The sequence below is a fragment of the Megalops cyprinoides genome, chromosome 6 (assembly GCF_013368585.1).
Source record: "Megalops cyprinoides isolate fMegCyp1 chromosome 6, fMegCyp1.pri, whole genome shotgun sequence".
In the NCBI taxonomy this organism is placed as follows: domain Eukaryota; kingdom Metazoa; phylum Chordata; class Actinopteri; order Elopiformes; family Megalopidae; genus Megalops; species Megalops cyprinoides.
Genome location: NC_050588.1, coordinates 21,682,063 through 21,693,992, shown reverse-complemented (window position 1 = coordinate 21,693,992; position 11,930 = coordinate 21,682,063). Strand labels below are relative to the sequence as shown.

The following is an 11,930-nucleotide window of genomic DNA, read 5'->3' as shown; positions in this document are numbered from 1 at the left end:
ATAGGAAGAGCTAATGGTGGGTGGTGGGTGGTGGGAAAACAGCATGAAGAATTAAATTGGGGTGTAGCTTAAAGCTGTACATGTGGGTAAAGTTCACAGTAATGGTGGGTAAGGGGTATATGGAATGATATGGGATGGGAGGAGTTTCCTTCAGCGAATATTCTGAACTCTTTTTCTGTTTCTCCTGTCTCAGCCCCTGAGGTGGTTGGGAGGCAGAGATACGGCAGACCGGTAGACTGCTGGGCACTGGGAGTCATCATGTACATACTGTGAGTATGAGGGGCTCAGAACGCACCTCCACAAAATAACACTAATTATGCATGTATGAACATAAACTAGAGAAATATGAATATTTAGACTTTAGCATTTAGTGTGTCTGTGCCTCGCTCACCTGCGCTCTCTGTTCTCAGGTTGTCAGGGAACCCCCCATTCTATGATGAAACCGACGACGATGACTACGAGAACCACGACAAGAATCTGTTCCGTAAGATCCTGGCAGGAGACTACGAGTTCGACTCCCCATATTGGGATGACATTTCAGACTCAGGTACTTCTGAGCCGATTGGATTGGTGTGTGCTGCTTATTAATATTATCACCATGATTTATTGATTCATATCATGTTGCTTTTGTGCTTAGCAAGTGCCTTATATAGCTTGCATTTTTACACTATAAGAATTTACATAACTTTATAATTTTACAAAAAACATTCAGGTTAAACATCTTCCTAGAATGTTGTATAGCAGTGTCCTACCTGGCCTTGGAACTTGCAACCCTCTGGGGTATGAGTTACAGTACAATCACTGGAAATCAATGACACCTATAACCCTGATGCTGTTTTTCTGTCTCAGATGCTAGAGGATACCTGAGTCTTGCTAAATGTTGCCTCTGTGTTTGCTTTGTAGCAAAGGGGCTTGTGTCCCGTCTAATGGAAGTGGATCAGGACCAGAGAATAACTGCACAAGAGGCTATCAACCATGAATGGTGAGTGGAAGAAATGGAAAGAGAAAGACATTTTAAGCCTCCTTTATAAAAGACAATATACCACAAAAGTCAACAAATGTTACTGTGCATCCATTTAAGAAAGGGGTCAAAAAGGGGAAAAAAACAAGAAACCATACCAAACCAAACAAACAATACAACGAAACAAAAAAATGAACAACGAAGGAAAAAATACACAGGTAAATAAATAAGCAAATGCAACAACCCTCCGAGAGGACTCAAAAATTAAGTTCCGGTGCTCCATCCTCAGTATTCCCACAAATGCACTCCTCAACCCCCGTGACCCTTTAAAAGATGACAAGAATAAATGAATAGTAGGTAAAATAATTTTCATCCTTGCTGTTATAAGCCTTATCAACACATCTACCAGGTCAGATAAACCTGCTCCTACAATTTTGTTCTTTCTGGTCAGCCATATTGGCAACTTAGCTTGAGCAAACAGAAAGGTCAAAAGCACAATTCTTCTCGTTGACACTGCATGCCTAAGACCATAAATAAATAATCCACAAGAAAAACATTCTCCCAGACATTGACACCTCCCCTTAACCACTTGGGATGTGCCCTGTAAGCATGCATATTAAATAAACAGATGTGAACAGAGAGAGCGAGAGAGAGAGAGAGAGAGAGAGAGAGAGAAATGAGTCATTATTTAATTATTTTTGGGTATTTTTTCAGCACATTTCATACTGCATAATGTTACTGTACGCACAATTCAGTGTTTCTATCTCAACTCTTAGGAGCCCCTGTATTTGTTGTATGTAACAGAAGAACAAGCCACAAGGATTTTTTAAACACAGGTTTCCTCTGTTATCAGGATATCTGGGAATGCAGCTTCAGACAAGAACATCAAGGATGGAGTCTGTGCACAGATCGAGAAAAACTTCGCCAAAGCCAAGTGGAAGGTAACTGTTCCTCTTTCTTTTTGCTGTTGCATCCCGGAGATGGACAGCTTGCCTTTTGCCATTTACATGACCATCCTCTGCTGACCAGTTTCAATCACAATAGCCACACAAGCTGGCCACTGAATGGGGCTTAGAGGCTTAAGGCCTGTAGGAATTTGCTGTAGTTAATTATACAGTACTTATGATAAGACATGATTATAACATGTTGCCGCTCCGCCACCCACTCAGTCTCTAGTATGGACAACATGCTTCTGAAATCAGATTTTGAGAATTCAGAAATCTAAGTGAAATAGTACATTATTGTATTGAAATTAAGTATCGCTGACTCATGCATACTTACTCATACATGTAACATACGTACATATATGCATACATACAAACATGCATACATACATACGTGCTGCATGCATACATACATACAAAAATACATGCATTCATGCTTGCATTCATGCACAAATACATACTTGCATGTGTATACATGCATATATACATGTGCAGTGGGTCATTGCTGATTCGAATGTCACCCACAGAAAGCGGTGCGGGTCACAACTATCATGAAGAGACTGAGAGCACCCGAACAGAGCAGCTCTGCATCAGCCAGCCCCTCTGCTGGTCTGGCCGTGCCTGGGGCTCCGAATGACACCCCTGCTGCTGCTGCAAGCGCCCCTGTGGCTACTGAGGCCCCCAGCGCTGAGCCAGAGAGCACAACAGCCAATGAAGGGGCCAGCGAGGGCCCTGCCCCACCCCCCGACTCCACCCACACCAGCCCTGCCCCCGAGGACGAGAACCTCTCGACGCGGTGTAACGGGGAGACCCCAGCGCCCCACCAACCGGCCACAGGGCCCGGGGATGAGCAGAACGGCTAAACGTACCACCCCACTACACCCTCTGACCCTCCCCACACCCCCACTCACCCTCAACCCCGCACACTGTATATTAGCTGCTGGCATGGTGACACTGAATCTGCTAAACCCTCACTCGCAGCATTAGTACCATCTCACAGAGCCTGTGTTCCATCTTTCCTGATCGACTACAAGGCCTGCGAGCCCTCAGTCTTGGGTGACTCATTGGCCTGTCAAACTTACTTTCTTTTTTATTGTCGTCTGTCTTGCAAACCCTCTCCTGGCCTCGCAGACACGTTCCCTTTTGACTACAGTGTATCCCTGCCGAAGTCCTTTTCTCTTTGCAAGCAGGTCTAGTTAACGCCTTAAACTTCTCTCCTTGAGCTCTCCCTAATGATAACATGGTGAGGGAAAAAAAAATACACTAGACGCCAAACTTGAACCGCTTTTCTTTGCATCATTACCCGAGTTTGGTAACTTCTACCCAACCTCCCTCTTTCATGACCTCTCATGCCACTTTATGACGTTATGAACAGCTTGGCTTTACCTCTTGTAATGTTAGATTTGCATGATAGCGTTCTGCAAGTGAACGGTACCCACCTATCTACAGTGCTCTCCCTTTAAAAAGAGAGGACCTTTCACTTCCAGATTACTGTGGATGGGCTCCCTCTTCCTTTCGTCAATATCCATTCACTTTTCTTAAGGGTGTGGCCATGTACTAGTCGCTGTATGCATTTTATTTATTAATTTGTTCATTTATTTATTTTGGTTAATCTTCAGTGTGGTCTACGGGGCTGCAGACTGAGTGAGAGTGATTGACACCTGTCACTCCTCAGTTCAGACTTGGCTCAGTAAAGAACCATGTGGCTGGCTGAGTGTAAATGTACAGGACTGTAAATAGACATCTATGTAGAAAAGTAGCCAAATGGCATGCGTTCTCTACTTTCCTCTTGGCTCTACATCAATTCCATGTACCTGGTGGATAAAGATGTGCTCTCACTTCCTGCCTTACAAAAGCATTGTACTTTTTATGCCTGCAACACATTGACACATTTTCACATGCTCTGTCTCACATTGTTGCTGACATTTCCTTTTAACATTCATATTGTCGTCGCTCCCTGTCTTTGGACACATTTCCTGTTGCAGATCAAATACATACGTGATTTAAATCTTGATAATGTATCACTTATGTAATTTAATACATACAGTTGGAAAGTATCCTTCTTTTTCTTAGCTGTCCCTTTTACTTGCACCTATACTTCTGTCTGATCTGTGATGGGCGTGGCCCAGCCCCCTTAGTGCAGGTCTTTATCCATCAGAAGCCCTCGCCTCTTTCTTCACTGTAAAAATATGCCCCTGTTTATTTCTTTCTCTTCTTTTCTCTGTCCACTCTAACATGCCTGAGCTTTTGCTTCATGAAATCCTACACATGGTTAAATTATTTTGGTTCTGTCTTTTGCACTCTCCCACTGCTGTCTGAAGCTAAATGAAACTTCTTTGCATACTGATACTAAAAGCCATGTTTTCCTGTCCTCCCCTCCATTCAAATGTAAAACTCCTGGTAAAAAATAATAGAATTAAACTAAAGCTCCTAGTATTGCGAACCATCAACTAGACTGGGATTGGAATTCAGCTGGGCTGATGAGATACAAAAATGATGATGTGACTTATTTGTACTGTATTTATTTATTTATTTATTCAGTTATTATTTGGTTATGTAATGGTCTTTTCCTCCCTCCCACCAATGGTCCCAATTTAGTGAATGGTAGAATGCTTGTCCTAGAGATGGTACCAGAGTTCACTGTAATTACTATTCATTGAGCAATATTGCAGTTGCTACAAATACTGTGATTCTCCTCTGCGTTTCTTGCTTCATAAAGCACACATATTGTACATGCCAGTGAGAGCTGAACTGGCAATGCTGCCGTGGTCTCGAAGAACAGGGTGTTTCCTGTCCAGATGTCACCCTTGTGATGTCACCCTGCCACTGTTGAGCAGGAAGTGCCCAGATCACATAAAGTCACTTTTCAGACTTGCATTGCATTACGTTTCTGCAAACGTCCCTCGCCGTCCCACAATGCATTTCTGACAGCACCCAAACCAGCTGTGGGTGAGGCTGTTGATCTTGAGAAAGAGCAAGACCACGGCTACATTTCCAGTTTGCAGCCATTTTATGTGCTTTTTTTTTGTTTCAGTAACTCTGTTTTGATATTGCAGATTCTCCACAGTGCTTTATTTGGCCATTCTTTTTTTCTCTGCAGTGTATTCACATCTGTGCAGCTGCAGGTTTCTATGGAAGTCTGTCATTTAGATGCATTGGAGTAATTTTCTACAGAAGGGGAAAATGAAAATCTATTTAATCTGTTCTGTTCATAGTCCATTATATTGATCAACAATGTTGATGAAGTCTTTTCTGCCCAGTCTGCTGTATTCCTATGTGTTTCTGAGACCTATGAATATATAAATAGTTAATTATACCTACATTACTGAGTTGTAGTATTACCGAATTTTATTTTAATGAACCCCTGCAGGTATAGATTTTTATGTAAAAAGTTTAACATTCATTGAACTTTATGTAAAATGTACTGAGGCATTATTCAGATGATCTTACCATATTCATACACCTAGTTATGACCACAATAAAAGACTGTGTTTTACTATTCAAAGCAATGCTTTTTTTCAGTGCGTGTCACTGTATTCAGTATGAAGTCTGTTCATTTCCCCATGTACTTACTGATGTATTTATAAGTGTATTTGTCACCGGGACCTGTAGGCTCCTATAGGTCCTGTCTCTCATGTGTAACCTCTGTATTCTTTGACTGAGTTTATGAATTTGATGGTAATAAAAATTTCTTCATGGAACATTGGTGTAGAGCATTATGTCCTTGATCATGGTTGCCTTGCTGTTAGCTCCAGGTGTAATTTGTCTCCTAAAACACTTGCAGTGAATGATTTAATTACTGCACACTCTTAGTGTTGATATTTTTCTGTAAATGCAGGAAGGGAGCTAAATGCAGCTAGCTTAACAAAGTGCAAAAAAACAGCAGATATTTATTACAGATAACAAGGCATAGACATTCAAAGCACGAACAGTGCTCAAGAACTCGAAACAAAACACAGCAATGGGTCTCTGCCTGCACCCAGGAGCTCGCAACGTGTTTCAACTCCCCAGTCTTCCTCCGGCGATGATCAAAAAAAGACTAACTGTTGAAATGCACTTCAAGTGCCTGGGTGTAGGTAGAGCCATTTAGCTGCATTCTGTTTGGAACCCTTCAGTGCTGTTGAAACTTGGAGAGTTTGCACCTTGTTATCTTTAATAAATATGTGTTGATTTAGCACAGAGAGGCTCGCTGTCTCTACAGCATGTTGATATTTTAAGACTTGTGTTTCGCAGACTGCCTCTCTGGGGTCTGAGCTGCAAACTGTCACCTTGTCACACTGAATGGAGAAACAACTTCTGCTGGGTGCGTTATGTCGAGCGCTGTGTTTTTAATACAATGGGATTCTATTTGTGAACCTGTTTAAATGTGTAACGCAATTCCCAAAAGACACCCCTTTTCTCCAAAATCAGTATTTCATTTTGAGAAAAGAACTGTGTAAACAATGGAATGACCCAGTGAGTGTGTTATCCTGAAAGAGTGAATATTTGATTGTGCTCATTGTAGGTGCATTCTTGCAGATGTCAGGTCTCTGATTTTTTGGATCATCAAGTAAAATTCATAATTGCTTGGTCATCACAGGGATGCCAGTGGATAGTATTTGTTTGGGGCCTACAATGACCCTAAGGCTAGGTTATTTTATGACGTCTGTTCCCTTGGGACTAGCAAGACGGTATTTTTGGAGTCACTTAACTCACCATCAGTTCCCTGAAAATGAGTTGGACTTTTGCCTTAATGCTATAATTTTTAATGAAATAAATAAATAAACAGATAAAACCACCACTGTTCTGGTAGTTGTGGAGCCCAGAAGACACCTAGTCCATGAAGAGATCCCAAGAGTCAGGTGAGTCAATAAGTTCATCCTGGCTGTCTTTGATTTGGAGGTGTGCCTTATGCCAATTTTTGAGTTTTTTCTTTTCCAGTACACTCACACAACACACAATGAGGTTAGACTAGGTATTCCTTTCACCACCATTTTCATAATTTTGTTTTGAGCCGTAACACCATACACAACTATCAGAGCCAGCCTGGCGTCCTTTGTCTCTTTGCTTTGGAATGCAGAATTCCACACTCCCTGGCTATCCCCAGCAATTCGAATGGTCAGCTGTCTTCTGCTTGCAACAAACATACTTAACAAATAAAGCAGTGAGATATAACATATTGACATACAGACTTCCAGCCTGGTGATTCATGTCTAGATGGGCATGTTGGAGGTCCTCTCCAGTCATGCTGAAAAAGATGGATTCTGATTTGCCAGAATGTGACCTACAAGCATTAGTCATTCCATTTGAAATCAACAAGTGAGCACCTTTTCAAAATACATGGTGGAGGGTCTTGACACATTTTTAAGTGAGTATTTGTGGCTACCACAGTGGCTTTAACAGATTGGAGAATTACCCAGCAGAATGTTGTGTGCTCCAATAGATTAAATATTTACCAAGAATCCATATCATGCATCAGTAAAGCATGGTTGAGCCAGACCTCACACATAATGTTTTTTGTACCCTGCCAATATATTTACTTTTTGTGGCACTATCTGGCATTTACAGGTAATTTATCAGAGTGTCTCTATGAAATATTGAGGAAATTAATGATTCAGATGATGGATGCCTGCAGTTTTGTTTTAAATTGACCTCCATACACTAAAATAAAACATAACACATTGGTGAAGCAAGTTTATATTTCTTTTTGCTCCGTGAAAAATGCTCATCATACAGTCTGGTGAAATATAAACAGAGATTGCTCCTCTCATTAGGTACATTATTTACTGAAATTGATATACTATTTCACTTTACTATATTATAAATGATGATGCTTTTCAGAGTAGTTTTTATCACTTCATTCAGGCATTCATATGTCAAGTCTATTCAATAACTATTTAATAACACAGTCCTCTCTGAAGTTCAAATCAGATTTTGGAAGAGTGAAGTACAGTCAGAACTTATTAGGCCTATTCATTTCAAGGTGATCTATTTCCCGCTGTTATGCAGTGTTGCACTGTTGCACTGTTATGCATCATATATGCAGTGATCATCCCTGAAACAAGTGTTTCAAACAGGGTTAAACAAGACTGAGTGACACTCACAGGAGCAAGACGATATTTTATTTTGACAAATTCCTCATTTACCCACCCCTCCTGAGTATTTAACTTTATCCAGGATAATTGCCTGACGCTTCCCTTTTTGATGTTTCGCCAATATCCTTGCCAGCACATGAACACACGTGTTTTTTAATTATAATTCTATTTTTTTAATTGAGTACCTGGATAGCATCTGGTATGTTACAAATATGACATTTCAAGCTATGTGCCTCAAATGAGGCATTCAAATACTGAGGTTCTTAGATGAAAGCTTTGGCTTGCATGCCTGAACAAGCAGTGTTACATTGCTTGCCAAGAATGCCTTGGAACAGACTTTTTAAGATAAAAATAATATTGCGGTGACAATCAAGATAATGTATGGAGCTGTAAAGTATGTAACTGTGATATCATAGCATGGGTTTGAATGTATATCTGTTAATTTAGTACCAGTATTCAGTCATACACACTGAATTCAAAACTACCAAAATCATTGAGTATCATTATTACCTTCGTTTAAAAATGCAGACAGTTATTTGATGTAATAATAAGTAACATTCCTGCATTTGACAGAATATAGAATGGAAATTAATTTGTGGCCTAGGTGGGGATATGACTAGCCTGGGTGACGGATCATTCTTTTTTGTGCTGGGAGTGAATCTAAGAACGGGGAGAAGGTTTCATAGTTTCAACATTTAATATGAGAAAACAAAAGACTGCAGTCTTACTTCTGTGGCTCCTTGGCCTAAACTTTGAGTATCACATTTAGGTGTCACTTTTAAAATTATTTCTGCAAATTATTGTGGCCAGTGAATTCAGTGAAATTCAGTTTAATGAAATGAATCCAATTTAAGTGTCAATGATTTTTTTAAATTGTTTTTTCTTCTTTAAGACGTAAAGAAGTGTCTGCGCAATATTTTATTCTTGAATTTAAAACTTTTCATTCAGTCAGTGATTTAATAAATTGTTATAGCTTTGTTGTTGCATATTATTGCATTGTATTATTTGGATTTATTCCGTTTCCTAATACAGGAAGATTTTAATACTTCCAGCATATTACAGTATGAGTCACGTGCCAGTTGAGTGGGTCTCAGAGATATGGTAAATATAGGATTATAAAGAATGATCGTCTGAATGTTCAGAGGGTTGCTCTCTGTCTGTCCCCTTCCTTCCTCCTCTACAATTGAAATCCCTTGTTTCTGAGCCATGAATAAATTTGACTTCTCTGTGTTCCCCTATGATATTGAGACTTGATGAAGCCTGACTAATGGGCCGTGTATTCCCTTCTCCTGAGATAATCATAACCTCTCCTAGATTGTGCACTTGCCAGCACGGGACTCCGGCTGTCACTCAAAGCAGGGCCTGAATCGTGTCCTCGGTTGATGAGGTGGTACCAGTGTGGATCCTCCGGGGCCCAGGAGGGCAGCGCCGCTCGTACTGAGAGAAGTCGGCTGGAATATTAATCACTGATGCGTCTGCTCGAAATGTGGTGACTGTCAAAGCGTCTGGGACAAGAACTAAATAGAGTCCTCAGAAGCTGCAGTTCTCTTTGTTAGGGTGGCAGTGTAGCATAGTGGTAAGGAGCAGGGCTCATAACCGACAGGCTGTTGGTTCGATTCCCTGCTGGGGCACTGCTACTCTATCCTTGGGCAAGGTACTTAACCCACAATTGCCTCAGTAAATATACAACTGTACAAATGGATAAAATTGTACCCTATGCAAGTCCCTCTGGATACGATCTTCTGCTAAATGACAATAATATAATGCAATGTAATCTAGTGCTGGGGTACTGAGGCAATGGAACCATCAGCTAGTGGATCTTACCCTTGTCTTTCCCTAGAAGGGTGTGGCCTGTGTGGGAAGTGGAGCTGTTTTTCCCTTCATTCTCTGAATCCACAGTAGCCAGCATCATGCTGTATGTGTCACAGATAGCCAGGCTGAGTAATGCACAGGGGTGCATGTAATTCAGTTGGGATTTAAAAGTCAGCACAAAAATAGCAACACAAAAGTGTGCTATTGTTGGAAATGGACCAGAAAGGAACAGTTATTGTTTTGGCTGCTTCTGCTTTGGCACCAATATGTGGATACATTACCATCTGTATCCACCCTCAACACTCCTGATGAGGAAATGGGGACAGAAGAACCATGTTCTGTGAGCCCCAAGGGGAAAATGTTATACATGTAAGAAAAAAAAAGGAAGGAGAATGAAAGAAGACTTATGTTTTAAAAAAACTGTATCAACAAGCTTGTTGTTTTAGTGATTTTCTGTAGCAGGGGTGGCCAACACTAAGACCTAGAGCTTCATGCGGCCTTTTAGAACTTAGAGTGTGGCCCCTGAAGAGACTGTGAAGGAAAGAAAAAAAAAAACATCTATTACCAGCTATATTAATACTAATAATTTAATGATTAAAGGTTTGGCTATTTGCATGTTCTATGAAACGCTATGAAGCACTGTAAACAAACTTCAGGCCATTTTGAGCAAAATTTTAGATTGTCCCTGTCATTTCGCTGAAACAGTTCTCCATATTTTCTCAATATAATCTCAGTATGAATCAGGTTTTACAATTTCAAAAAATATATATTTTTTATTGTGGCTCTTTGACAATGACACTGGTAAATTATGGCTTGTATTCTGGGACGGGCTGACCTATCCTCTTCTATGGTCCTGTTAACAGGGATCTGTTAGAAACTGTTTCACATTTCCTTGGGCCAACTCTATTGATTTCAGATGATCTTATTGGAAATGACAGCCAAGTATCCAAGATCTACCTGGCTGGTGAAGGTAGCGTCACTCAGTCATTACTCAGCTGGGTGCGGTTATTTAAAGATCTTTACAGAGCTGACTGCATAGAATCCATCTTGTATTAAGGTAATCCAGATCTGATGTATCATGTTCAGCCCATAAATACCCCCTCCATAAAACACATGCTGTGATTCAAATAGCCTAATTGAACCCCTTGACACACTGCCAGCAGCCATACCACCATGTAGCTTCCATCTGTAGATTACAGAAGCTAAGTAGAGCTTCCTGTTTGACCTCCCAGGTTGATGCTTGAATAATAGCGGAGAACCAGTAGAGGGTGCTTTGCAACAGGAACCCACAGAGTTGTGGTCTTAGACTGCTGTTCAGTGTGGAGTATAACTGCCCATTCTATGAGTCTAAAAACATAAAAAAGGGTTTACACATGCTGAGATTAGCCACAATATAAGAGTAGTGGATTGCTGATCAGTTATTACAGGTTAGAGAAAAAAGGGTGTGTGGGACTTCCAACAATTTAACAGGACTGTCTTAACATCTATATCCTCAGGGTGGCAGTCAAGTATTATCTTTCATGGTCATTGCAAAGCCAAACATTGCTTCCTTTTGTTGGTAACTAGACCAGATAAAGTTAAGTCAGTAATAGTAATCCACTGCAAGGAAAGTGTTCAGCTGCAAATGAATGCAATGCAGAATAGGTTTTAAAAAGAGATAAAGGTAGTTTGTATGACTGACAGCTACTTTTTGGATCTATTTATGGTTGTGCGTGGGTGGTATTGTCGAACAGGATAATACTGTAGGAAAAGGAGTACCTTGAGTTCAGGTTACAGTAATTAGGCACATTTCTCATTATAAGTATCTTAGATGAGGTGATGTTGTTAGTGTATCTAGTTTTCTTCTGACTGTTTCTTTCTTTGCTTACATGAATCCTTGAACCAAACTGCTACCCTCCTCACAGCCTCACACTGCTGTTCTGATCACTTTTCACCATGGCTGCCCCACAATAGTGTAATATTATTAAAACAATGTACTGAAAACATATAATACCATACACTGGGCAGCACAGTCTGAGCTAATCGGGTAAAGGAACCAGTCTGACTCACCTCATGCCTGTGTAATGTTACAGCCATAACTCCCCAAGGCTGGAGCATTGGAGAGCCACAAAGACAAACCCAGGGAGCTGGGGAAGCATA

General features: G+C 40.7%; 1 protein-coding gene across 1 annotated transcript in view; it reads left to right on the top strand.

The window, feature by feature from the left end:
• camkvb (CaM kinase-like vesicle-associated b) overlaps positions 1-5,586 on the top strand; it is a 45,216-nt gene extending 39,630 nt beyond the window's left edge. The window contains exons 7-11 of the mRNA XM_036530223.1: positions 194-269; positions 411-547; positions 904-982; positions 1,815-1,902; positions 2,433-5,586. Coding sequence (XP_036386116.1) covers positions 194-269; positions 411-547; positions 904-982; positions 1,815-1,902; positions 2,433-2,768 — 716 coding nt within the window. The 3' untranslated portion in view covers positions 2,769-5,586. The remainder of the gene's footprint in view (positions 1-193; positions 270-410; positions 548-903; positions 983-1,814; positions 1,903-2,432) is intronic.
• Positions 5,587-11,930: the final 6,344 nt, after the last annotated feature.